Genomic DNA, 27,505 nt, shown 5'->3' with positions numbered 1-27,505 from the left:
CTGATTTTTAATTTTTTTTTTTAGAGACAGGGTCTTGCCATGTTGCCCAGGCTGGTCTTGAACTCCTGGGCTCGAGCGATCCTCCCTCCTCAGCCTCCCAAAGTGCTGGAATTATAGTCATGAGCCACTGCATTCAGCCGTATCATTTTTTTAAAGACTGAAAATAAAATACACAGATGCCTACAATGCAATTTCCCCTCAAGCTGCCACTGATGGTTTTTATATTAATACCTAAAAAAATTATATCTTAGTTGTTTGCAACAGAAGTAATAAATAGTAGGCACAAGAGGTGGCAGCAGAATTTTCTTTTTTTTTTTTTTTTTGAGACGGAGTCTTCGTCTGTTACCCACGTGGGAGTGGAGTGGCACAATCTCGGCTCACTGCAACCTCTGCCTCCCAGGTTCAAGTGATCATCCTGCCTCAGTCTCCTAAGTAGCTGGGATTACTGGCACCCACCACCAGACCTGGATAGTTTTTGTATATTTAGTAGAAATGGGGTTTCACCATGTTAGCCAGGCTGCCCTGGAACTCCTGACCTCAAGTGATCAGCCCACCTAGGTCGCCCAAAGTGCTGGGATTACAGTGGTGAGCCACAGTGCCCGGCCAGAATGTTTAAGTCTAGTTAGGAGGGGAGGTAGCTTTCCCTCACCATAAATTTACATTTTAAAATGTGCATTCATTAAATTTAGAGTACTGGTAAGTGTACTTTTTTCAGAGAAGGACCTTTATTTCTTAAAGCATCTGACAGTACCTACTCCATGCAATTGTTTGTTTCTTTGTTGTTTGTTTTGAGACAAAGTCTTACTCTGTCACCCAGGCTGGAGTATAGTGGCGTGATTTCAGCTCACTGCAACCTCTGGCTGACAGGTTCAAGCAAGAGTTCTCCTGCCTCAGCCTCCTGAGTAGCTGGAATTACAGGTGCGTACCACCATACCCAGTTGATTTTTCTATTTTTAGTAGAGACCAACAGGGTTTCACTGTGTTGGCCAGGCTGGTCTCAAACTCCTAAACTCCTGAACTCCTGATCCACCCCCTTGACCTCCCAAAGTGCTGGGATTACAGGCAGGAGCCATGGCTAGTGGCCTACTCCACACAATTGTAACAGTTACTAAATATTGTCATTCCATCCTGTGGGGTGGGGGTGAATAAAGATACATCTTAGCAAAAACAATACAGACAATTCAGGAAAGAGTTTCCAGTTTAATTACATCAAAGCTACATCGAAAGTAAAAATAATACTCAGAAACAAAGATTGCTTATAATTCCAGAACATTTTAATTCTAAAGAGCCTTAATAAAAAGCTCCGTTTCCAAATGTTCATCAAAAACAGAATGAATCAGTCCCATCAATAAGGGGGAAAATCAAAGGAAAAAAAAAAAGGAAAGGGTGAGAGATGTAAGAGATGAATGAAGGCTGACAACTATTCTTCTTTATAAAGAGAAACACTGCTTCCTCAGTGTCACATATGAACAGGCAGGAGGAAAGTAACTGTCCATATTTGCCTTATATACAGTATTGGGTAATTAAATGCCAGTTGGGCTGTTTAGGAATGGCTTGCTAAAACATTGAAAAAATGAAAGACTTCATCCTTGTCATAGACTGCCACTTCAGTGGAACATTCAGTGCACATGACTGGGTGATAGATTTCTTCCATATCTGTCTCTGCCTTCTCGGCAGCATCTTCCTGGTTAGACCTCATCTTCTTATGGCCTCGCCTTTTCTTCCTGTTCTCTGAAGCTTTATATCTTAGAACCTCCTCTTTGTTAATAGAACAATTCATCACAAACATTGCTCTATATTGAGTTTTGTACGATTCATGCCTAAGAGAAAAATGAAATGGAGAATTGGGGTTTATGTTCTATGTTAATAGTTTATCCATTTAGATAAAATTTGAGAACACCAAAAACTTACTGAAATACCAACCAAAGACATAGGAACAAAGAAGCAAGTTTAAAGAAATTTTAAACAGTTGTTTTAAGAATAATTAGGCCGGGCGCGGTGGCTCAAGCCTGTAATCCCAGCATTTTGGGAGGCCGAGACGGGCGGATCACAAGGTCAGGAGATCGAGACCATCCTGGCTAACACGGTGAAACCCCGTCTCTACTAAAAAATACAAAACACTAGAAGGGCGAGGTGGCGGGCGCCTGTAGTCCCAGTTACTCAGGAGGCTGAGGCAGGAGAATGGCATAAACCCAGGAGGCGGAGCTTGCAGTGAGCTGAGATCTGGCCACTGCACTCCAGCCTGGGCGACAGAGTGAGACTCCATCTCAAAAAAAAAAAAAAAAAAAAGAATAATTAAAACTTGTGAACACAGCTCACTGCAGCCTTGAACTCTTAGCCTCAAGTGATCTTCCTGCCTCAGCCTCCCTAGTAGCTGGTATTACAGGCACAAGCCACTGCACCAGGCAGAAGAAACATTTTAGTATATAACAGTATAAAGAAGAAACGTGTCTCTTTCCTTCTGCTTTTTGAAAGTAACTTTTATCTCAGGGGGAAAAAAAATTATTTGCTCTTTAAACTTAGAAAAAAGTTGTTGGAAACATGCCAGGTAATGTGCAATAATCGTTGACTACTGTCTTTTCACATTGTGGCCTGAGACTCTGCCCTATTCTCATTTTAGATGGTGCCATTGTGGTCAACATTTTAGTAAAAGCTACAGGTTTAAAAGCTTAAGGAGCTTCTGACTTTATAATGTCTACTCTTAGCTATTATATATTTGATCAGTGTAACATAGGGGTCCCCAAAGCCCAGGCCACAGACCAGTACCAGCCTGTGGCCTGTTAGGAACTGGGCAGCACAGCAGGAGGTGAGCAGCGGGCAAGCAAGCATTGCCAACTGAGCTCTGCCTCCTGTCAGATCAGCGGCAGCATTGCATTCTTTTAAGTGTGAACCCTATCGTGAACTGCGCATGCAAGGGATCTAGGTTGCGTGCTCCTTATGAGAATCTAACTAATGCTTGATGATCCAAGGTAGAACAATTTCATCCAGAAACCATCCCCCGACTTTGTTCACCTCATATATGTAATATTTTCCTACTTATTTTCCCACTTAGTTTTTTTTTTTCCCCCTTAGACCTCATGCAACAAAAATATCTACCTGGCTAAAAACAGTGAGCTCAAACTGTGCACTCACTAGTTCCAAATATTAACCTTCACCTTCATTACCATCATAACCACCAGGAAGTAAGAGTGTGCAAGTGGGCACTTCTCAGGGAAAAATAATCTAACCTTTCAAAAAATATCTTCAAACATAAATAGTTCTAGTTTCCTGTGTAACTGTAAGTGCTTGCATGACTATATCTGTCTCACATCTCTAAGAATCCCTTATCACATGTTAATATATATTTTTCCCTTTCTCTGTATCCCTTGTGCATCAGAACAAATCATTTTTTCTAAACTTTTTTTCTTTTTTTTTGAGACAAGGTCTCACTCTCTTGCCCAGAGCAAGAGTGCTGCAGTGCAGTGGCACAATCATGACTTACTGCAGCCTCTGCCTCACGGGGTCAAGTGATCCTCCCACTCCAGATTCTCAATTAGCTAAGACTACAGGCATACACCAGCATGCGTGGCTAATTTTTTTCTTTTTGGTGGCCGGGGGGGCCTCCCTATGTTGCCCAAGCTGGTCTTGAACTCCTGGCCTCAAGCGATCCTCCTACCTCAGCCTCCCAAAGTGCTGGGATTACAGGTGTGAGCCACCACGCCCAACCTAAACTGTTTTCTTAAAGAACACTCACCGGTGAAGGCCGGGTGCAGTGGCTCACGCCTGTAATCCTAGCACTTTGGGAGGCCGAAGCGGGCGGATCACGAGGTCAGGAATTCAAGACCAGCCTGACCAACATGGTGAAACCCTGTTGCTACTAAAAATACAAAAAGTAGCCAGGCATGATGTCACATGCCTGTCATCCCAGCTACTCAGGAGGCTGAGGCAGGAGAATCGTTTGAACCTGGGAGGTGGAGGTTGCAGTGAGCCGAGATTGCACCACGGCACTCCAGCCTGGGTGACAGAATGAGACTCTATCTCAAAAAAAAAAGAACACTCTTAGGAGTCTTAAATCATTTCCCCAAACTTTAAATAAAATTTTCATTAAAAAAAAAAATTGCCGGGCGCAGTGGCTCAAGCCTGTAATCCCAGCACTTTGGGAGGCCGAGACGGGTGGATCATGAGGTCGGGAGATCGAGACCATCCTGGCTAACACGGTGAAACCCCGTCTCTACTAAAAACTACAAAAAACTAGCCGGGCGACATGGTGGCGCCTGTAGTCCCAGCTACCCAGGAGGCTGAGACAGGAGAATGGCGTGAACCCGGGAGGCAGAGCTTGCAGTGAGCTGAGATCCGGCCACAGCACTCCAGCCTGGGTGCGAGACTCCGTCTCAAAAAAATTACTCCATTGTATTAGAACCTTGCATTAATAGGGAACATAATTTTCACCAGGGCCAATTAGATCATGAAGAAACTTCTGAATATAGGAACCCCATGTTATGGTTTAATTGGAAGAGAGGCAACTTAAGTACAAAGACCTCATCTCATAAACAAAGTCTTTGTTAACTTCTATACAAAATGCTTAAGGCTCATATGTACAGTAAAAAATTGTTACAAATCATCATAAACCTCAAGCCAGGTAGGTAATAAGAATAAACTGCAAGTGGTTACTCATTAGTTCCTAGAACAAATCGACCACCTGTATCATTATTTATTTTCAGTTAACTTGATTCAGAAGATATACTAAGACAGCCACTTATAAGGCTACTAATAGAAGAAAAAATCATGCCTATAATCCCAGCGCTTTGGGAGGCCGAGGTGGACAGATAGCTTGAGACCAGGAGTTTGAAACCAGCCTGGCCAATATGGTAAAACCCCATCTCTACTAAAAATACAAAAATTAACAGAGTATGGTAGCGCACGCCTGTAGTCCCAGCTACTTGAGAAGCTGAGGCATGAGAATCGCTTGAACCTGGGCGGCAGAGGTTGCAGTGAGCGGAGACGGTGCCACTGTACTCCAGCCTGGGTGACAGAGTGAGACCCTGTCTCAAAAAAAGAAAAAAAAAGGAACCCCTAATTTACAGGCCAATTGGATAAAAGGCATGGGTAACCTAGGGACCTCCTACTTGCAATGTCATCTGAAGTGGTGGGGGCAGTCTTAATAAGACTGATCTCAACCTGTGGGTTCTGCACTAACTCCAAGGTAGTGTCAGAATTATATTGTAGGACACTCCATGTCCACAGAAAATTGAAAATTGCTTGATATGGGCGGGGGGGGCAGCTCCACACATTTGGTGTCAGAAGTGCTGTATGAGTAGAGATATAGTTTGTCTTTTAAGGTATTACATCATTGCACAACACATATGCAGTTTCACCGAATCCTTATTAGCACTGGCAAGTGCTTTATTAGAAAAGCTACTTTTTAAATAAAAATTTTTATCGATACATCATAGATGCACATATTTTCAGGGGGTACATGTGGTAATTTAACATATTCATATAATTTGTAAAGATCAAATCAGTATAATTGAGAGATCCATCACCTTAAATATTTATTTATTTATTTATTTATTTATTATTTTTTAAGACAGAGTCTCACTCTTACCCAGACTGGGGTGCAATGTTGTGATCTTAGCTCACTGCAACCTCCACCTCTCAGGTTCAAGCGATTCTCCTGCCTCAGCCTCCTGAGTAGCTGGGATTACAGGCACATGCTACTATGCCCAGTTAATTTTTGTATTTTTAGTAGAGACATGGTTTCATCATGTTGGCCAGGCTGGTGTTGAACTCCTGACCTCAGGTAATCCACCTGCCTCAGCCTCCCAAAGTGCTGGGATTACAGGCATGAGCTGTCATGCCCAGCCAATATTTATCTTTTCTTTATGCCAGAAACATTTGAATTATTCTCTTCTAGCTATTGTGAAATATACAATAATTTTTTCTACAATAGATTATTTTAAACTATAATTCATCCTGCTGATCAATGGGCACTTAGGTAGGTATTTTGGCTATTGTAACTAGTGCTACAATAAACATGAGAGTATAGATATTGCTTTGATATATTGATTTCCTTTCTTTTGGATATATACCCAGTAGCAGAACTGCTGGATCATATGGTAGTTCTATTTTTAGTTTTTTGAGGAACTGCCATACAGTTTTCCATAGCGGCTATACTAATTTACATTCCCACCAACAGTGTTCAAGGGTTCCCCTTTCTCTGCATCCTCACCAGCATCCCATATTCCCTGTCTTTTTTATAAAAGCCATTCTAAACAGGGTGAGATAGTTCATTGTGATTTTGATTTCCATTTCCATGATGTCCATTTCCATCCATGATTAGTGATGTTGGACATTTTTTCATATACTTGTTGGCCATTTCTTTTTTTTTTTTTTTGAGACGGAGTCTCGCTCTGTTGCCCAGGCTGCAGTGCAGTGGCCGGATCTTGGCTCACTGCAAGCTCCGTCTCCCGGGTTAACGCCATTCTCCTGCCTCAGCCTCCCCAGTAGCTGGGACTACAGGCGCCCACCACCTCGCCTGGCTAGTTTTTTTGTATTTTTTAGTAGAGACGGGGTTTCACGGGTTAGCCAGGATGGTCTCGATCTCCTGACCTCGTGATCCGCCCGTCTCAGCCTCCCAAAGTGCTGGGATTACAGGCTTGAGCCACCGCGCCCGGCCTTGTTGGTCATTTCTATGTCTTCTTTTGAGAAATGTGTATTCCAATATTTTGCTCAATTTTTTTTTTTTTTTTTTGAAGTTTGAGTAAAATTGGTATTAGCTCTTTAAGCCATCAGGTACTGGGCTTTTTTTTTTTTTTTTTTTTTTTGATAAAGGGCTTTTTACTATGGCTTTGATCTCATTACTCATTATTGGTTTGTTGAGTTTTTCTATTTCTTCATGGTTCAATCTTGGTAGGCTGTATGTGTTCAGGAATTTATTCACTTCTAGGTTTTCTAATTTGTTGGCATATAATTGTTTGTAGTGGTGTCTAATGATTCTTTGTATTTCTTTTTTTTTTTGAGACACAGTCTTGCTCTGTCACCCAGGCTGGAGTGCAGTGCTGCGATCTCGGCTCACTGCAAGCTCCGCCTCCCAGGTTCGCACCATTCTCCTGCCTCAGTCTCCCAAGTAGCTGAGACTATAGGCGTCTGCCACCATGCCCGGCTAATTTTTTTGTATTTTTATTAGAGATGGGGTTTTACCATGTTAGCCAGGATGGTCTCAATCTCTTGACCTCGTGATCCGCCCACCTTGGCCTCCCAAAGTGCTGGGATTACAGGCGTGTGCCACCACACCTGGCCAACTGTATTTCTTTTTTTTTTTTTACATGGAGTTTCACTCTTGTCCAAGCTGGTGTGCAATGGTGTGATCTCAGCTCACCACAACCTCTGCCCCCCAGGTTCAAGTGATTCTCCTGCCTCAGCCTCCCAAGTAACTGGGATTACAGGAATGCACCACCATGCCTGGCTAATTTTGTGTTTTTTAGTAGAGACAGGATTTCACTGTTGGTCAGTTTGGTCTCGAACTCCTGACCTCAGGTAACCTGTCCACCTCGGCCTCCCACAGTGCTGGGATTACAGGCATGAGCCACCACGCCTAGCCTGATTCCTTGTATTTCTGTGGTCTCAGTTGTTATGCCTTCTTTTCTGTTTCTAATTTATTTGGGCCTTCTCTCTTTTTTCTTAGTCTAAGAGGTTTGCCAATTGTATCTTTTAAATTTGTCAACTTTTAATTTCATTAATCTTCTGGCTTGTTTGTTTGGGATTCCTGGGGTCTCAATTTCATTCATTCTTGCCTTGATCTTTATTATTTCTTTCCTTTTATTTATTGAGATGGAGTCTCACTCTGTTGCCCAGGCTGGAGTGCAATGGTGCGATCTTGGCTCACTGCAACCTCTGCCTCCTGGGTTCAAGCGATTCTCCTGCCCCAGCCTCCTGAGTAGCTGGGATTACAGGTGCACGCCACCACACCCAGCTCATTTTTGTATTTTTAGTAGAGATGAAGTTTCGCCAGGTTGGTCAGGCTGGTCTCAAACTCCTGACCTCGTGATCCACCTGCTTTAGCCTCCCAAAGTGCTGGGATTACAGGTGTGAGCCACCATGCCCGGCCTCTTTCCTTCTATTAATGTTGGATTTGGTCTGTCCTGCTTTTCTAGTTCTTTGGTATATCATTAGATTATTTGGGTGAAACGTTCCATAAATGTCAGTTGGGCTTCTTTGGTCTACTGTGTAGTTTAACTCTGATGTTTCTTTATGGTTTTCTATCTGAATGATCTGTCCATTACTGAGAGTGGGGTGTTGAAGTCCCCTACTATTATTGTATTGCAATATTAATACTGAATTGTGTCTCTCCCTTTAGATTTTTTTTTTTTTTGAGATGGAGTCTCACTCTGTCACCCAGGCTGCAGTGCAATAGCACAATCTCGGCTCACTGCAACCTCCACCTCCCAGCTTCAAGCGATTCTCCTGCCTCAGCCTCCCAAGTAGCTGGCTTACAGGCACCTGCCATCATGCCCAGCTAATTTTGGTATTTTTTGGAGATAGGGTTTCACCATGTTGGCCAGGCTGGTCTTCAACACCTGACCTCAGGTAATCCTCCCACCTCGGCCTCCCAAAGTGTTGGGATTACAGGCGTGAGCCACTGTGCCTGGTCCCTTTGGATCTATTAATGTTTATGTACCTGGGAGTTCCAATGTTGGCTGCATAGATATTTATACTGTTATATAAATTCCTCTGGCTGAATTGACCCCTTTATATAGTAAACTTCTTTGTTTCCTTTTTACAGTCCTTGATTTATAGTCTGTTTTAAGGACAGCTATTCCTATACTGGTTTCCAGTTGCATGAAATATCTTTTCCCATTCACATTCAGTCCATGTGTCCTTACAAGTGAAGTAAGTTTCTTCTAGGCAGCATACAGTTGAGTCTTGTTTCTTGATCCATTCAGCCACTGTCTGCCTTTTATTTGGAGAAGTGAGTCCATTCACATTGTGTTATTACTGATAAGTAAGGATTTGCTACTGATATGGCTTGGGTTTGTGTCCCTGCTCCAATCTCATGTCAAATTGTAATCTCCAACATTGGAGGTAGGACCTGATGGGAGGTGACTAGATCTTGGGGGCAGATTTCCCCTCGTGCTGCTCTTGTGATAGTGAGTACTCACAAGATTTGATTGTTTAAAAGTGTGTGGCACCTTCCTTGTCTCTCTTCCTCCTGCTCTGGCCGTGTAAGATATGCCTGCTTCCCCTTTGCCTTCTGCCATCATTAAAAGTTTCCTGGCCAGGCGTGCTGGCTCACACCTGTAATCCCAGCACTTTGGGAGGTCAAGGCAGGTGGATCACCTGAGGTCAGGAGTTCAAGACCAGCCTGACCAATATGGTGAAACCCCATCTCTACTAAAAATACAAAAATTAGCCAGGAGTGGTGGTGTGTGCCTGTAGTCCCAACTACTTGGGAGGCTGAGACAGGAGAATTGCGTGAACCTGGGTGGTGGAGGTTGCAGTGAGCCAAGATTGTGCCACTGTACTCCAGCCTGAGTGACAAGCAAGACTCTCTCTCAAAAAAAAAAAAAATTTCCTGAGGCCTCCTCAGCCATGCTTCCTATACAGCCTTTGAAACTGTGAGCCAATTAAACCTCTTTCTTTGTAAATTATCCAGTCTCTGTTATTTCCTTATAGCAGTGCAAGAGCAGACTAATACAACTACTGGCATTTTGCTACTTATTTTCTGGTTGTTTTGTAACTCTTCCCTTCCTTACTGTCTTCCTTTGTGATTAAGTGATTTTCTCTGGTAGTATGTTTTAATCCATTGCTTTTTGACTTTGGTGAATCTATTATAGGTTTTTGCATTATGGTTATCATGAAGCTCACAAAAAAAATCTTACAGATATAACAAGTTTCTTTCTTTTATTTTATTTTCTTTTTTAATGTTGAAACAGAGTTTCACCCTTGTTGCCCAGGATGAAGTGCAGTGGCGCAATCTTGGCTCACTGCAACCTCCACCTCCCTGGTTCAAGTGATTCTCCTGCCTCAGACTGCTGAGTAGCTGGGATTATAGGTGTCCGCCACCATGCCCGGCTAATTTTTTATATTTTTAGTAGAGACGGGGTTTTACCACGTTGGCCAGGCTGGTCTCAAACTTCTGACCGCAGGTGATTCACCTGCCTCAGCCTCCCAAAGTGCTGGGATTACAGGCATGAGCCACCATGCCTGGCCCAGTTCTTTCTTTTCTCTATTTTTTTCTTTTTTTTTTTGAGACAGGGTCTCACTCTGTCACTCACGCTGGAGTGAAGTGGCATGATCTTGGCTCACTGTGACCTCCACCTCCTTGGTTCAAGCAATTCTCCTGCCTCAGCCTCCCCAGTAGCTGGGATTACAGGCATGTGCCACCACACCCAGCTAATTTTTGTATTTTTAGTAGAGACAGAGTTTCACCATGTTGGCCAGGCTGGTCTTGAACTCCTGACCTCAGATGATCCGCCCGCCCCTGTCTCCCAAAGTGCTAGGATTACAGGCGTGAGCCACCATGCCCAGCCCTTTATTTCTGAGACAGAGTCTCACTCTGTCCGCCAGGCTGGAATGCAGTGGTGCAACTCAGCTCACCGCAACCTGTGCCTCTCAGGTTCAAACAATTCTTGTGCCACAGCCTCCCAAATAGCTGGGATTATAGGCAAATCCCACCACGCTCAGCTAATTTTTTAATATTTTTAGTACAGAGGGGTTTCACTATGTTGGCCAGGCTTGTCTCAAACTCCTGGCCTCAAGTGATTGACTCCGGCCTCCCAAAGCGTTTGGATTACAGGCATGAGCCACCACACCCAGGCTGGCATTTTTTTTTTTTTTTTCATTTCACTCCCTTCTGATCTGTAGGGTTTCCATTGAGAAGTCTGTTGCCAGATGAACTGTAGCTATTTTATGTTATTTGCTTCATTTCTCTTGCTCCTTTCAAGATCCTCTGTCCATAACCTTTGGACAGTTTTATTGTTTTATTGTTATATGCCTGGGGATGGTTTTATTTGGGTCAAATGTGTTTGGTGTTCTCTGGCCATAAATATCTTCTTCTCAAGTTTTGGAACATTTTCTGCTATTATTATCATAATTATGATTTTTGAGACCAAGTTTTGCTCTTGTTGCCCAGGCTGTAGTGCAATGGTGTGATCTCAGCTCACTGCAACCTCCGACTCCTGGGTTCAAGTGATTCTCCTGCCTCAGCCTCCCAAGTAGCTTGGATTACAGGCATGCATCACCCCACCCAGCTAATTTGTTTACATTTTTAGTAGAGACAGGGTTTTACCATGTTGGCCAGGCTGGTCTTGAACTGCTGACCTCAGGTGATCCACCTACCTCCACTTCCCAGAGTGCTGGGATTACAAGTGTCAGCCACCATCCCCAGTTACTGCTATTATTTTTTTGAATAAGCTTTCTACCCCTTGCTTTTGCTCTACTCCCTCTTGAGTACCAATTCTTAGATTTAATCTTTTGAGGTAATATTTTATATCTTGTAGGAGATCTTCATTCCTTTTCTTTCTCCTCTGATTGTGCATTTTCAAACAGTGTATCTTTAAGCTCACTGATTCTTTCTTTTGTTGATCCTTTCTGCTGTTGAGAGCCTCTAATGAATTTTTTAGTTCAGCAAATGTATTTCTCACAGTTCCCAGATTTCTTTTTTTCTTCTTGAGATGGAGTCTCGCTCCATCGCCCAGGCTGGAGTGCAGTGGCATGATCTCAGCTCACTGCAATCTCTGCCTCCCGGGTTCAAGCAATTCTCCTGCCTCAGTCTCCCAAGTAGCTGGGATGATAGGCGCTTGCCACCATGCCCAGCTAATTTTTTTTATTTTTAGCAGAGAGGGGGTTTAATCGTGTTAGCCAGAATGGTTTCGATCTTCTGACCTCGTGATTGGCCCGCCTTGGTCTCCCAAGTGCTGGGATTACAGGCGTGAGCCCCTGCACCCGTCCGAGTTCCCAGATTTCTGCTGTATTTTATTTTGTTCTTCTTTTAGAGACAGAGTCTGACTCTGCCACCCATTCTGGAATACAGTGGTACAATGATGACTCACTGCAGCCTCGACTTCCTGGGCTCAAGTGATCTTCCCACCTTAGCCTCCAAAGTAGCTGGGTCTGTAAGCGTATGCCAACACACCAACTAAGTTTTTTCATTTTCTGTAGAGACAGAGTCTTACTATGTTGCCCAGACTGGTCTCAAACTCCTGGCCTCAAGCCATCCTACCACCTTGGCCTCCCAAAGTACTGGGATTACAGACATGAGCCACTGTGCCCATAATTTTTTTTAAAAATTATTTCGATCTCTTTGTTAAATTTCTCTGATAAATTTCTGAATTGTCTGGGCTGTCTTGGAGAATTTTCTTAAAACTGCTATTTTGAATTCTTGGTCAGAGAGTTCACATATCATAGTATTGTTGGGGTCAGTCACTGATTCCTTGTTTTATCCATTTGAAGAGGTCATGGTTCCATTTGCTACTGTGTCTTGTGGATGTAAATGTATGTCTTTGTATTGAAGGATTAGTTATTTATTCCAGTCTTCTCTGCTTGGCTTTTTTTGGTTATTAGTTATGTGTACCTAGAGATACTTTGTAATTTGCAATTTGCATGTTGATATTCTTTCTTCTTTCTTCCCATTATGTCACTGCTTCCTTTTAGGCACTAGATGGCACTTTAAGCCACAGTTCTAGTAAACACTGAGAGTGCTGCCTGTTCCAAATGAAGCCGTGGGTGGGTCCCAAAGAGGATAGGGATATCCCAGTAGGATGGGAATGCTGGCTAAGGGTTCACACTTGGGACCTGGCTTTTTTTCTGCCTATCCTTCTTTGTCTCTGGCTATCCTCAGTGATATATTTTCCTTCAGCCACTCTCAGTGCTTCCTATGGGTTGAGGCAGGAACAAATCTCTTACCAGAGAACTCAAAAAGGTAAAGAAGCTGGTTGTACACTTTCAATCTCACTTTTTCTAATGTAAAAATCATGAGCTCAGGGGAATTTTTCTGCTCACTTGGTGCCAGGCAGATTGTGGAGAAGGATAAGCAGATATGGAAGAACAATTCTCTTACTGTCTGCTTTACGTTTTTTTCACTTCTCCGTGGCCCTAGAAACTATCTCCTCCTTATACTGCGATTTGGGATGCTGGTGGTGATAGCTTCAGTGCTGTATATTTGGTTTTGGTATTCTGCAGGTGGAAGGAAAGCCAGTTTGCTTCTATGCTGCTATTTTGCACTAGAAAAGAATCTTTTATTTTTTTTTGAGAGATGGGGATCTCACCTTTGTTTTGTTGCCCAGGCTGGAGTACAATGGTGGTCATAGCCCACTGCAGTCTTCAATTCCTGAGCTCAAGCCATCCTCTCACCTCAGCCTATCGAGTAGCTGGGTCTACAGGCATACATCACTATACTCAGCTAATTTTTTATATTTTTATTTTTTGTAGAGACGAGGTATCACTATGTTGCCTAGGCTGGTCTCAAACTCCTGGGCTCAAGTGATTGCATCAGCCTCCCATAGTACTGGGAATTACAGGCATGAGTCACTGTGCCCAGCTTTAAAAGTATAAAAGCTACTTTTAATAGAACTATATATCACCAAAATTAATTGTATAAAGACTAATCACACAGCACCAAGAATATAAGTACAGAACCTTATCAGAATTCCTGAGTACCCGTCCATTTCTGGGCTGGGCGCAGTGGCTGACGCCTGTAATCCCAACACTTTGGGAGACCAAGGTGGGCAGATCACTTGAAGTCAGGAGTTCGAGACTAACCTGGCCAACACGGTGTGACCCTGTCTCTACTAAAAATACAAAAATAAGGCTGGCTGTGGTAGCTCACACCTAAGTAATCCCAGCACTTTGGGAGGCCAAGGCGGGTGGATCACAAGGTCAGGAGTTCAAGATCAGTCTGGCCAAAATGGTGAAACCCTGTCTGTACTAAAACTACAAAAATTTGCTGGATGTAGTGGCAGGCACCTATAATCCCAGCTACTTGGGAGGCTGAGGCAGGAGAATCACTTGAACCTGGGCGGCAGAGGTTGCAGTGAGCCAAGATTGCACCACTGCACTCCAGCCTGGGCAACAGAGCGAGACTCCATCTCAAAAAAACAAAACAAAACAAAACAAAACATATATATATATATATATATATATATATCTAGATCTAGATCTAGATCTAGATCTACATATATAGATAGATCTAACTCTAGATATATACACACACAAAAACTAGCCAGGCATGGTGGTGGCCACCTGTAATCCCAGCTACCTGGGAGGCTGAGGCAGGAGACTTGCTTGAACCCACGGGGCAGAGGCTGCAGTGAAGTGAGATTGTGCCACTGCACTCCAGCCTGGGCAACAGAGCGAGACTCTGTCTTCAAAAAAGAAAAGTCTGTTTCTGATTTAAACAAAATGTGTGTGTATGTGTCCTTCATCCATTACCTTTGACAATCAAGGCAAAGTGTGGTCATGCAGGCAGGACAATTCAAGACAGCATCACTATTTGGAACAGGCTGTTGTTGACGTGACCTCTGTAGTCCCAAACCATGGTAACTAGAACAGAAGAAGAAAGTGGGGAGAAAAACATATTAAAACCAGATCTTGGTTTCTAGTGTCATTTTCCAATAAAAAGAACCAGTACTCTTCAGAGAAATCGCAAATTCTAGGAATGAGGAACACAAGATGAACCGGAGCATCTTTTAGTGCCAGAAAAGAAGTTCAAGAAAACAAAAACAAAACAGTGAGGTGGTTATGACAAAGGGAAACAGGAGCCAACTGAACAAGTCACCAATTGCCAAAGCTGAAACAAACTGAGCAACAAAATAAAGCAGTATTGGAATACAACCCAAAGTATAAAATAAATACCCACGAGTCCATGCTAATATAAATATACTGAATAAACAAATAAATGGGGGAAAACAGACAAATCCCCACACAGAATTCTAAATAATCTATAAAGATGCTCTTCCCTCACATTGGTGGAGTATAACTCCCTAGTCCTTAAGTCTGGATTGGACACAGTGACTTCCTTCCAAAGAGTACAGTATGGTAAGGTGGGTAAAGACTAACTTTACAGTAGAGAAAGTTAACGCTGGTCAGCAAGGTGATCAAGGTCAACATCAATACACAAAACTCAGGTTGGTAGTATGTACTCTTGATACAATGTGATAAAAATGGCTCTCTACTTGATGTTCTCACTCATAAAAATCCATAGTCCCATCCTAATTATGAGAGAAAACAACAGACAAATTCCAACAGAGGGGCCTCCTACACATACCTGATTAGTGCTCCTCAAAGTAATTAAGGACACTGAAAACAAGGAAAGTCTAAGAAACTGACATAGTCAAGAAGAGCCTAGGGAGACATGATAACTAAAAGTAATGTACTATCCTACAGGGGATCCTCAAACAGAAAAAGAACAGTACATAAAAACTAAGGAAATTTTTTAAAATTATGGACTTTGATTAATAATAATGTATCAAGGCCGGGCACAGTGGCTCACACCTGTAATCCCAGCACTTTGGGAGGCCGAGGTGGGTGGATCATGAGGTCAAGAGATTGAGACCATCCTGGCCAACACGGTGAAACCCCGTCTCTACTAAAAATACAAAAATTAACTGGGCATGGTGGCGGGTGCCTATAATCCCAGCTACTTGGGAGGCTGAGGCAGAGAACTGCTTGAACCCGGGAGGTGGAGGTCGCAGTGAGCCGAAATTGTGACACTGCACTCCAGCCTGGGCGACAGAGCGAGACTCCATCCCAAAAAAACAAAAACAAGCATAGAGCCAGGCTGGAATTACACCTGTAATCCCAGGCCATGGTGGGCAGACCACTTGAGCCTATGAATTTGAGACCAGCCTGAGCAACATGGTGAAACCCTGTCTCTATAAGAAAATAAAAAAAAATAAAAAATAAAAATAAATAAGCATAAACTGGGCATGGTGGCTCACACCTGTAATCTCAGCACTTAAGAGGCCAAGGCAGGAGGGGATTGCTTGAGCCCAGGAGTTTAAGATCAATCACCCTAGGCAATATAGCAAGACCTCGTGTCTATTAAAAATTAAATTAGAAACAAAAAAAAACAAACATGCACTCAGGACACTGAGGCAGGGGGATCATTTGAGCCCAGGAGTTCAGGGCTGCATAGAGGTATGATGGCATCACTGCACTACAGTCTGGGCAACAGAGCAAGACCCTGTCTTTAAATTTAAAAAAAGAAGACTGGGTGCAGTGGCTCACACCTGTAATCCCAAAACTTTGGGAGGCCGAGCTGGGCGGATCATCTGAGGTCAGGAGTTCGAGACCAGCCTGATCAACATGGAGAAACCCCATCTCTACTAAAAATACAAAATTACAAAATCAGCCAGGCACAGTGGCACATGCCTGTAATCCCAGCTACTCAGGAGGCTGAGACAGAAGAATCGATTGAACCTGGGAGGAGGAGGTTGCGGTGAGCTGAGATTGCATTTGCACCCCAGCCTGGACAACAAGAGCAAAACTCCATCTCAAATAAAAAAAAAAAAAAATGGCCTGACACAATGGCTCACACCTGTAATGCCAGCACAGGAGATGAAGACATCACCTGGGGCCAGGAGTTTAAGATCACGTTGGGCAATATGGCTAGACCTCGCCACTAAAAAAAAAATTTTTAATTAGCCAGGCGGTGTGTGCCTATAGTCCCAGCTACTCGGAAGGCTGAGGTGGGAGGAGTGCTTGAACCAGGGAGGCAGTGTGTGCCTACAGTCACAGCTACTCAGGAAGCTGAAGCAGGAGGAGTGCTTGAGCCCAGAAGTTTGAGGATACAGTGAGCTATAACTGCACCACTGCACTCCAGCCCAGGCATCTCTTAAAAAAAGGTGGGGGCGAAGGGTGTGGAAACAACACAAATATCCATCCCTCAGTGAATGAAAGGATAAACAAATTGTGATATAGACATACAATGGGATACTATTCAGTCATAAAAAGTAGAGAAGTACTGACATATGATAAAATGTAGATGAACCTCAAAAGCACTATGCCCAGTGAAAGCAGCCAGATACAAAAGGTCACATACTATGTAATATCCCATTCATATGAAATATCTAAAATAAGCAAATCCACAGAGACAGTGCACATATCAGTGGCTGCCAAGGGGCTGAGGGGAAGGGTAGGGAAACTACCTAACAGTACAGGGTTTCCTTTTAGGATGATGAAAATCATTGAAACCACATAAAAGTGGTGGCTGTATAACACTGTGAATGGTATTAAATGACACTACATTGTTCACTTTTAAAGTGGGCAATTTTGTTATGTGAATTTCATCTCAAAAAAAAATTTTAACTGCTCCTTTCAGAGCAGGGATACCCCATAGCAGTGTACCTAGAGTAGCCTCATCTTAATTTTTTTTTTTTTTTTTTTTTTTTTTGAGACAGTCTCTCTCAATCAGGCTGGAGTACAGTGGTACAATATCAGCTCACTGCAACCTCCACCTCCTGGGATCAAGCGATTCTTGTGCCTCCAGAGTAACTGTGATTACAGGCACATGCCACCACGCCCAGGGAATTTTTGTATTTTTAGTAGAGACAGGGTTTTGCCATGTTGGCCAGGCTGGTCTTGAACTCCTGACTTCAAGTGATGCACCCGCCTTGGCCTCCCAAAGTGCTAGGATTAGAGGCTTGAGCCATCATGCCCAGCCTCATCTCAATTTTTAAAAATCAAATTCGTAAGTAGTTAAAAAAAACAATTTGCTAAATCCACTCTTCATCCACAAAAGCTTTTTATTATCTGAGACAGGGGCTCACTCTGTCGTCCAGTCCAGAGTGGAGTGGCGTGATCTCGGCTCACTGCAACCTCCACCTCCCAGGGTCGAGCGATTCTCCCGCCTCAGCCTCCTGAGTAGCTGGAATTACAGGTGTGCGCCACCATGGCCCCACTAATTTTTGTATTTTTAGTAGAGACAGGATTTCACCATGTTCACCAGGCTGGTCTCAAACTCCCGACCTCAGGTGATCCACCTGCCTCAGCCTCCCAAAGTGGCTGGGATTACAGGCATGAGCCACCACCCTGGCTCATCCACATAAACTCTTAATCTCAAAGTAATTTAAAACGGCATCTGATAAAAAAAGGTCAGTTTTTCTTGAAGGAAAGATTGACTAACACAGCCTGAATTCAACGAGTTTTTTTAAAAAATAAACAATTGGCCGGGCGCGGTGGCTCAAGCCTGTAATCCCAGCACTTTGGGAGGCCGAGACGGGCGGATCACGAGGTCAGGAGATCGAGACCATCCTGGCTAACACGGTGAAACCCCGTCTCTACTGAAAAAATACAAAAAATTAGCCGGGCGAGATGGCGGGCGCCTGTAGTCCCAGCTACTCGGGAGGCTGAGGCGAGAGAATGGCGTAAACCCGGGAGGCGGAGCTTGCAGTGAGCTGAGATCCGGCCACTGCACTCCAGCCTGGGCGACAGAGCGAGACTCCGTCTCAAAAAAAAAAAAAAATAAACAATTGTCGGGCCGGGTGCTGGGGCTCACGCCTGTAATCCCAGCACTTTGGGAAGCCGAGGTGGGTCAATCACGAGGTCAGGGGTTTGAGACCAGCTTGGCCAACATGGTGAAACCCTGTCTCTACTAAAAATACAATAAATTAGCTGGGCGTGGTGGCAGGCGCCTGTAATCCCAACTACTTGGGAGGCTGAGGCAGGAAAATCTCTTGAACCCGGGAGGCGGAGGTTGCAGTGAGCCGAGATCGCGCCACCACACTCCAGCCCAGGTGACAGTGCAAGACTCCGTCTCAAAATTAAATTAAATTAAATTAAAAATTAAAAATTAAAAAAAAAATTGTCTCACTAAAATTTGCTGGTTATTTTCAAAATAAACTATTGAGCAGTTTTTTCCTCAAACTTTTTTGTTTGTATGTATGTGTTTGTGTAAACATATACACATATATTCAAACTGTGAATGTAGTAAAAATCATCTTTCAATCATTTTTTTCTAAAGATTCTAAACATTAAGTTCTTACCCTCTTCTCTGTGCATCAACCCAGGCCTGATCTCTGTTATCTTTTTCAGGATCATACAGTAATTCGTCATTTGTTGGAATCTTGTGTTGTTTCTTCTTTTTTTTCTTGGTCACCTGTACTAATTTTGAAAATGTTAGGATATGGCTAAGAATCACGTGTCAAGTTCACACTTCTTTAAATGAAGAGTCTCATTTCCCAAGCTACACATTTATTTATATTTTCCCTAAAAAGTTTAAAAAGGGACAGGCGCAGTGGCTCACACCTGTAATCCTAGCACTTTGGGAGGCCAAGGTGGGTAGATCACCTGACGTCATGAGTTCAAGACCAGCCTGGACAACATGGCAAAACCCCGTCTCTGCTAAAAGTACAAAATTAGGGCCAGGTGCAGTGGCTCACGCCTGTAATCCTAGCACTTTGGGACACCAAGGCGGGCAGATCACCTGAGGTCAGGAGTCTGAGACCACCCTGGCCAACATGGTGAAACCTGTCTCTACTAAAAAAACAAAAATGGCCGGGCGCGGTGGCTCAAGCCTGTAATCCCAGCACTTTGGGAGGCCAAGACGGGCGGATCACGAGGTCAGGAGATCAAGACCATCCTCGCTAATACGGTGAAACCCCGTCTCCACTAAAAAATACAAAAAACTAGCTGGGCGACGAGGCAGGCGCCTGTAGTCCCAGCTACTCGGGAGGCTGAGACGGGAGAATGGCGTGAACCCCGGAGGCGGAGCTTGCAGTGAGCTGAGAGCCGGCCACTGCACCTGGGCAGCAGAGCAAGACTCCGTCTCAAAAAAAAAAAAAACAAAAATTAGCTGGGTATAGTAGCGGGCATCTGTAATCCCAGCTACTTGGAGGCCTGAAGCAGAAAAATTGCTTAAACCCAGGAGGCAGAGGTTGCAGTGAGCCGAGATCATGCCACTGTACTCCAGCCTGGGCGACAGAGCAAGACTCTATCTTGGGGAAAAAAAAGAAAAAAATGCAACGAGAGCGAGACTCCGTCTCAACGAAAAAGAAAAAAAATAAAATATGATATAAAATTAGCCAGGCGTGGTGGCAGGCACCTATAATCCCAGCTACTTGGGAGGCTGATACAGGAGAATCACTTGAACCCGGGTAGTGGGGCAGAGGTTGCAGTGAGCTGAAATCATGCTACTTCACTCCAACCTCTGTAAAAGAGCGAAAACTCAGTCTCCAAAAAAAAAAAAAACAAGTTAAAAAAGGCCAGAGGGCAGGCGCAGTGCCTCACGCCTGTAATCCCAGCACTATGGGAGGCCAAGGGGGGAAGATCAACTGAGGTCGGGAGTTCGAGACCAGCCTCACCAACATGAAGAAAATCTGTCTCTACTAAAACTACAAAATTAGCCAGGCATGGTGGGGCATGCCTGTAATCCCAGCTACTCAGGAGGCTGAGGCAGGAGAATCACTTGAACCCAGGAGGTAGAGGGTGCGGTGAGCCGAGATTGCGCCATTGCATTCTAGCCTGGGCAACAAAAGCGAAACTCCGTCTCAAAAAAAAAAAGTTAAAAAAACCCTTCATCTAAACAAGTGCTTGTCCAGGTGGGGTGCGGTAGTTCACACCTATAATTCTAGAGCTTTGAGGGGCTGAGACAAGAGGATCACTTGAGGCCAGGAGTTCAAAACCAGCCTGGCCAGCATAACGAGACCCCATCTCTACACAAATAAAAATTAAAAATTAGCCAGGAACATCTGTAGTCCTAGCTACTAGGGAAGCTGAGCTGGGAGGATGGCTTCAGCCTAGGAGTCTGAGGATGTCGTAAGCTATAATTGCACCACTGCACTGCTGGAGCCTGGGTGACAGAGTGAGACTTATCTCTAAAAAAGTAAAAAATTCAACAAAAATGTAAAAAATAAAGTTCTTCTCCAACTAACAAAGCATTAAAACAACAAAGGAGGCAAAAATTGTTTATTTACCCAAAACTGGTATCTCAAAGACTAAGTTCAAACAATGAGAATTCAGAAACTCAAAAGAGACACTGAAAACAAGCCAAGAATAGAAATTATTTTTGATGTATGAATTCTCCACGCATTCTCATATATAAAATGCTACTAAAATTAGAACAAAAATATTTCAAAAGTGAATTGAAAAAAAAAAAACAGTATGAGGTCAGACACAGTGGCTCACATCTGTAATCCCAGCATTTTGGGAGGATAGCTTGAAGCCAGGAATTCGACACCAGCCTAAGTAACAAAGCAAGACCCCATCTCTACAAAAAAAAAAAAACAAAAAAAACTATGGCCATCTACACACACTAGACTTTTTGAATGTATTCTAGCAGGCAGGGAGTGGTGGCTCATGCCTGTAATCCCAGCACTTTGGGAGGCCAAAGTGGGCAGACAACCTGAGATCAGGAGTTTCAAACCACCACGGCCAACATGGCAAAACCCTGTCTCTTCTAAAAATACAAAAAGTAACCAGGTATAGTAGCGTGTGCCTGTAGTCCCAACTACCAGGGAGGCTGAGGCACCAGAATCACTTGAACCCAGGAGGCAGAGGCTATAGCGAGCGAAGACTGTGTCACCGCACTCCAGCCTGGGTGACAGAGTGGGACGCTGCCTAAAAAATAAACAAACAAGGCTGGGCACGGTTGGCTCCCGCCTATAATCCCAGCACTTTGGGAGGCCGAGGTGGGCAGATCACAAGGTCAGGAGATCGAGACCATTCTGGCTAACATGGTGAAACCCCGTGTCTACTAAATATACAAAAAATTAGCCGGTCGTGGTGGCGGGCGCCTGTAGTCCCAGCTACACAGGAGGCTGAGGCAGGAGAATGGCATGAACCCGGGAGGAGGAGCTTGCAGTGAGCTGAGATCACACCACTGCACTTCAGCCTGGGTGACAAAGCGAGACTCATCTCAAAATAAATAAATAAATAAATAAACACGTACATTCTAGCAGGTCAATATTTAAGTAATAATGCATAAAAGTATAATATTGTTGTTTACCACAGAAATTTGTTACTTGAATATTTCAGTGTAATTACTGAAATAATTAGTTTTAGCTCTTGTTATGTTCAACTTTGCTTAAATTTTATAAAAATTCAATTTTGAAGAACACAGAGGCTGATTAAAAAGCAACGCATTAAGCAAAATTCTGCAAGAGGAGGCCGGGCATGGTGGCTCACACCAGTAATTCCAGCACTTTGGGAGGCTGAGGCAGATGGATCACCTGAGGTCAGGAGTTCGAGACCAGCCTGGTTAACATGGTGAAATTCCGTTTCTCCTAAAAATACAAAAAATTAGCCGGGCGTGGTGGCAGGAGCCTGTAATCCCAGCTACTCGGGAGGCTGAGGCAGGAAAATTGCTTGAATCTGAGAGGCAGAGGTTGCAGTGAACCAAGATGGCGCCATTGCACTCCAGCTTGGGCAACAAGACCAAAACTCCGCCTCAAAAAAAAAAAAAAAAAGTTGGGAGTCTGAGGCAGGTGGATCACGAGGTCAGGAGATCCAGGCCATCCTGGCTAACACGGTGAAACCCCATCTCTAATAAAAGTACAAAAAATTAGCCGGGAGTGGTGGCAGGTGCCTGTAGTCCCAGCTACTCAGGAGGCTGAGGCAGGAGAATGGCGTGAACCCTGGAGGCAGAGCTTGCAGTGAGCCGAGATAGTGCCACTGCACTCCAGCCTGGGCGACAGTGCAAGACTCTGTGTAAAAAAAAAAAAAAAAAAAATCTGCAGGAGGATGAAAACATAGAAACTATTTGCAGGCATGAAAACAAATACTGCTGCTACAGGGAACCTAAAGGAAGAGGGGGCAAGAGCCCTGAGGAGGGGAGGTATTGAGTTGAGATACACTTTTGCTTACTTCCTAGGTACACCCAAGCAGCACCACTGTTGGTGCCATGTCCTCACATGCTTGCATCTCCAGGCTTTTTTTTTTTTTTTTTTGAGATGGAGTCTTGCTCTGCTGCCCAGGCTGGAGTGCAGTGGTGCACTCTCAGCTCACTACAACCTCTACCTCCCTGGTTCAAGCAATTCCTGTCTCATCCTCCCAAGTAGCCAGGATTACAGGTGCACGCCACCAAGCCCGGCTAATTTTTTTGTATTTTTAGTAGAGATGGGGTTTCACCATGTTGACCAGACTGGTCTCAAACTCCTGACCTCAGGCAATCTGCCCACATCTGCCTCCCAAAGTGCTGGGATTACAAGCATTAAGCCACCATGCCCAGCCCCCAGCTTTTCTTATTAATCAATCCTGCTTTTGTTTTCACATAAACGGCATCCAATTTACTTTTTTTTTTTTTTCGAGACAGTCTCACTCTGTTGCCCAAGCTGGAGTGCAGTGGTGCAATCTCGGCTCACTGCAACCTCTGCCTCCCGGGTCCAAGTGATTCTCCTGCCTCAGCCTCCCAAGTAGCAAGGACTACAGGTGTGCACCACCATGCCTGGCTTATTTTTGTATTTTTAGTACAGACAGGGTTTTGCCAAGTTGGCCAGGCTGGTCTTAAACACCCGACCTCAGGTGATCTGCCTGCATCAGCCTCCCAAAGTGTTGCGATTACAGGCATGAACCACCATGCCCAGCCGTAATTTCTTAAAAGACCAAACTCAGAGGGAAATCCTAACATCTAAAAATTGTTAGGTAAACCCTTTTTTATAAAATATAACTGCTAAACCTGGTAAATAGGCTATTTACCTGCTTTGTCTTCATCCTCAGAATCAGAATCAAAATATATATCATCGTAGTACCTTGTCGGAGCTGTGGCAACTTTTCCATTTCCTGAGGAAGATCCTATTCAAACCAGAAGTAAAGTTTACAGACTAAATCATACATAATTCACAAGGTGAAAAACTCCATATATTCTTCCATCACCTCAAAGCAATTATCAACTCATTCACAATCTCATTTGATGGTGAAATATTTTCACATCAGTGACTTACTCGATGTCTATGCCCTATACAGTTACAGAGAACTGGCCCCCCTTAAAATGTTCCAAATCTTGAGAAAATTCTTCTCTCTCCCTTCCCACAAATCTCATTAAATAAAACAGCCATATTTTCAGGCTACCAGCACACATATCTCTACCTTTCAGTCATGCAATATACTATGCAGAACATAGAACAAACATTTTGTTCTAAGAAACATTAGCAGAAAAAGGGTAAAAACCCTACAGGAAGTCAGGAGGAATGAGTCAAGGACACATTCTTCTCCTCAGTTATGCCCAGGGCCATGACATTACCTATACTTACATCATCATATGCCCATATCCCTAATTCCTTAGTTAGCATCAGCTTTAGTTTTTATTATATTTTTACATGCTTTCAGATCTTTCCAGCTAATACATAGCATATCAACATGGAAATCAACGCTGAAGAGTCCTTCCTTTTTTTGTTTTTGAGACTGAGTCTCACTCTGTTGCCCAGGCTGGAGTAAAATAGCACGATCTTGGCTCACTGCAACCTCTGCCACCCGGTTTCAAGTGATTCCCCTGCCTCACCCTTCTGAGTAGCTGGGATTATAGGCACCTGCCATCACACCTGGCTAATTTTTTGTATTTATAGTAGAGACGAGGTTTCACCATGTTGGGCAGGCTGGTCTTGAGCTCCTTACCTCATGATCCACCCAACTCGGCTTCCCAAAGTGCTGGGATTACAGGCGTGAGCCACTGCGCCCAGTCGAAGAGTTCTACTTTCACAAACCAGTTTTCAGGTCAGGTAAATTTTACATAAAGACCAAGTATCAAAATGAAGTATGTTTCATTACTCACTAAAATGAAACAGGAATCTGTGATGATACATAATTAAATCTGACACATTTTAGTGCCATCTAACCCTAAAAATACTTCTGTAAGTTTGTGTGTCTTTTAACTCTAGGGTAAAAACTGCAAAATAAAATTATGTAAGTAAACAGTATTAACTAATCTCTTTCCAAGAACACAAGACAGTCATCAAAGAAAACTCCAGGCCAGGCACAGTAGCTTACACCTGTAATCCCAGCACTTTGGCAGGCCAGTGCAGGAAGACCACTTGAGCCAAGAGTTTAAGACCAGCCTGGGCAACATAGTGAGACCCTGTCTCTACAATTTTTTTTTTTTTTTGAGATGGAGTCTAGCTCTGTTGCCCAGGCTGGAGAGCAATGGCACGATCTCAGCTCACTGCAACCTCTGCCTCCTGGGTTCAAACGATTCTCCTGCCTCAGCCTCCTGAGTAGCTGGGAATACAGGTGCACACCACCACGCCCGGCTAATTTTTGTATTTTTAGTAGAGGTGGGTTTCACTGTGTTGGCCAGGATGGTCTCGAACTCCTGACCTCGTGATTCACTGGCCTCGGTCTCCCAAAGTGCCGGGATTACAAGCGTGAGCCACCAAGCCCGGCCTCTTTTTTTTTTTTTTTTTTTTCTTGAGATGGAGTCTCACTCCGTCACCCTCCTTGGAGTGCAGTGCCGCAATCTTGGCTCACTGCAACCTCCGCCTTCCGGGTTTAAGCCATTCTCCTGCCTTGGCCTCCCGAGTAGCTGGGACTACAGGTGCATGCCACCACACCCAACTAATTTTTGTATTTTTAGTAGAGACAGGGTTTCGCCATGTTGGCCAGACTCATCTCGAACTCCTGACTTCAGGTGATCCACCCGCTTCGGCCTCCCAAAGTGCTGGGATTACAGGTGTGAGCCACTGTACCTGGTCGCTACAAATTTTTTTTTTTGGGGCGGAGTCTCCCTATTTCCCAGGTTTGAGTGCAGTGGCGCCATTTTGGCTCACTGCAAGCTCTGCCTCCTGGGTTCACGCCATTCTTCTGCCTCAGCCTCCCAAGTAGCTGGGACTACAGGCACTCGCCATCATGCCCGGCTAAGTTTTTGTATTTTTAGTAGAGCCGGGGTTTCACCGTATTAGCCAGGATGCTCTCGATCTCCTGACCTCATGATCCGCCCACCTTGGCCTCCCAGAATGCTGGGATTACAGGTGTGAGCCACCGTGCCCATGCCAAATTTTTTTTTTAATTAGCTGGGCACAGTGGTACATGCCTGTAATCTCAGTTATTCAAGAAGCGGAGGTGGGAGGATCATTTGAGCCCAGAGTTTTAGGCTACAGTGAGCTATGATTGATCATGCCAGTGCACTCCAGCCTGGGTGACAGAATGAGACATTGAACCTAAAATAATAAATAAATCAATAACTTTTTTAAATGAGAAAAAGAAGACTCTAGCTCAGACTGCCAAATACATTTACTCCTTCATTCAATAAATATTTATTGAGCACCTATTGAAAGTGCTGGGGACACAGAAGGGCACAAATAAGGTTCCTGCCCTTATAGAGCTTACAAAAATATATATAAAATTGAACCAAAAGTTTACCAGTTCCCAGAGAGGATAACTTGTCCTCCATTGTTTTCATGGTAGAATTTAATTCAGCTTCCATTTCCTTTTCAAATTCATCTTCACTAGATGATTCACTTTCTCCAGTAAGACATTCTCTGATGAGTTTTCGTTTTTGGTCAGGAGTTCCATGTAAAAGCACATCCACTTCATCCTCAGAGCTAGTATACATTTAAATCAAAAAGAATATGAATATTTAAAAATTAAAATAATTTAAAACTCCCAGCATCTCATTGTCCAACAACAATTTTAAGTATTACATGGTTGCATTTGATATACTTATATATTACATATAGCTATTCTCACTTAATAGGCCAGTTCTGCATATTTCCAATCTTTTTTTTTTTTTTGGAGATGGCATCTCACTCTGTCACCCAAGCTGGAGTGCAGTCGCATGATCTCAGTTCACTGCAACCTCCACCTCCCCGGTTCAAGCAATCCTCCCACCTCAGCTTCCCCAGTAGCTGGAACTACAGGCACATGCCACCATTCCCAGTCTTTTTTTTTTTTAATTTTTGTAGAAATAGGATTTCACCATGTTGCCCAGGCTGGTTTTTTTTGTTTGTTTGTTTTGTTTTTTTTTTGAGATAGAGTCTCGCTCTTGTCATCAACGCTGTAGTACAGTGGCATGATTTCTGCTCAGTGCAACCTCCGCCTCCTGGGTTCAAGCAATTCTCCTGCCTCAGGATTCAGAATCCATCTCAAAAAATACATAGATAGATATCCTGGTTGTGATATTGCACTATAGTTTTGTAGTATGTTAACACTGGAGGAAACTGGAGAAGGCGTACACAGGGTCTCTCTGTATTATTATTATTATTATTTTTCTGAGATGGGGGTCTCACTGTGTTGCCCAGGCTGGAGTGCAATGGTGCCATCTTGGCTCACTGAAACCTCTGCCTCCCAGGCTCAAGCCAACCAACTGCCTCACCCTCCCACCCTCACCACAGATATGCACCACCGTATCCAGCTAATTTTTTGTAATTTTGGTAGAGACATGATTTCATCATGTTGCTCAGGCTGATCTTGAACTCTTGAGTTCAAGTGATTCTCCTGCCTTGGCCTCCCAAAGTGCTGGGATTACAGGTGTGAGCCACTGCACCAGACCTGTATTATTTCTTATAACTGAATGTGAATCTACAAAAACTTCAAAATAAAATGTTTAATTTTTAAAAACTGAACCACAAAGCGAGAGTTATTTTTTCTACAAATTTTCTTCAAT

General features: G+C 43.7%; 1 protein-coding gene across 2 annotated transcripts in view; it reads right to left on the bottom strand.

Moving 5' to 3' along the window:
* Nucleotides 1–1,180: 1,180 nt before the first annotated feature.
* EAPP (E2F associated phosphoprotein) overlaps nt 1,181–27,505 on the bottom strand; it is a 28,563-nt gene continuing 2,238 nt past the window's right edge. The window contains exons 2-6 of one of the 2 annotated variants that reach the window (XM_033188303.1): nt 26,263–26,444; nt 23,608–23,703; nt 18,960–19,077; nt 14,407–14,517; nt 1,181–1,820 (exon numbers count right to left, since the gene is read on the bottom strand). In XM_033188303.1, the coding sequence (XP_033044194.1) occupies nt 1,544–1,820; nt 14,407–14,517; nt 18,960–19,077; nt 23,608–23,703; nt 26,263–26,444 (784 nt within the window). In that variant the 3' untranslated portion in view covers nt 1,181–1,543. The remainder of the gene's footprint in view (nt 1,821–14,406; nt 14,518–18,959; nt 19,078–23,607; nt 23,704–26,262; nt 26,445–27,505) is intronic. The other variant, XM_033188304.1, reaches the window with a different exon arrangement.

Source organism: Trachypithecus francoisi, unplaced genomic scaffold (assembly GCF_009764315.1).
Source record: "Trachypithecus francoisi isolate TF-2019V2 unplaced genomic scaffold, Tfra_2.0 Lachesis_group3, whole genome shotgun sequence".
In the NCBI taxonomy this organism is placed as follows: domain Eukaryota; kingdom Metazoa; phylum Chordata; class Mammalia; order Primates; family Cercopithecidae; genus Trachypithecus; species Trachypithecus francoisi.
This window is presented reverse-complemented; position numbering and strand designations above follow the sequence as displayed.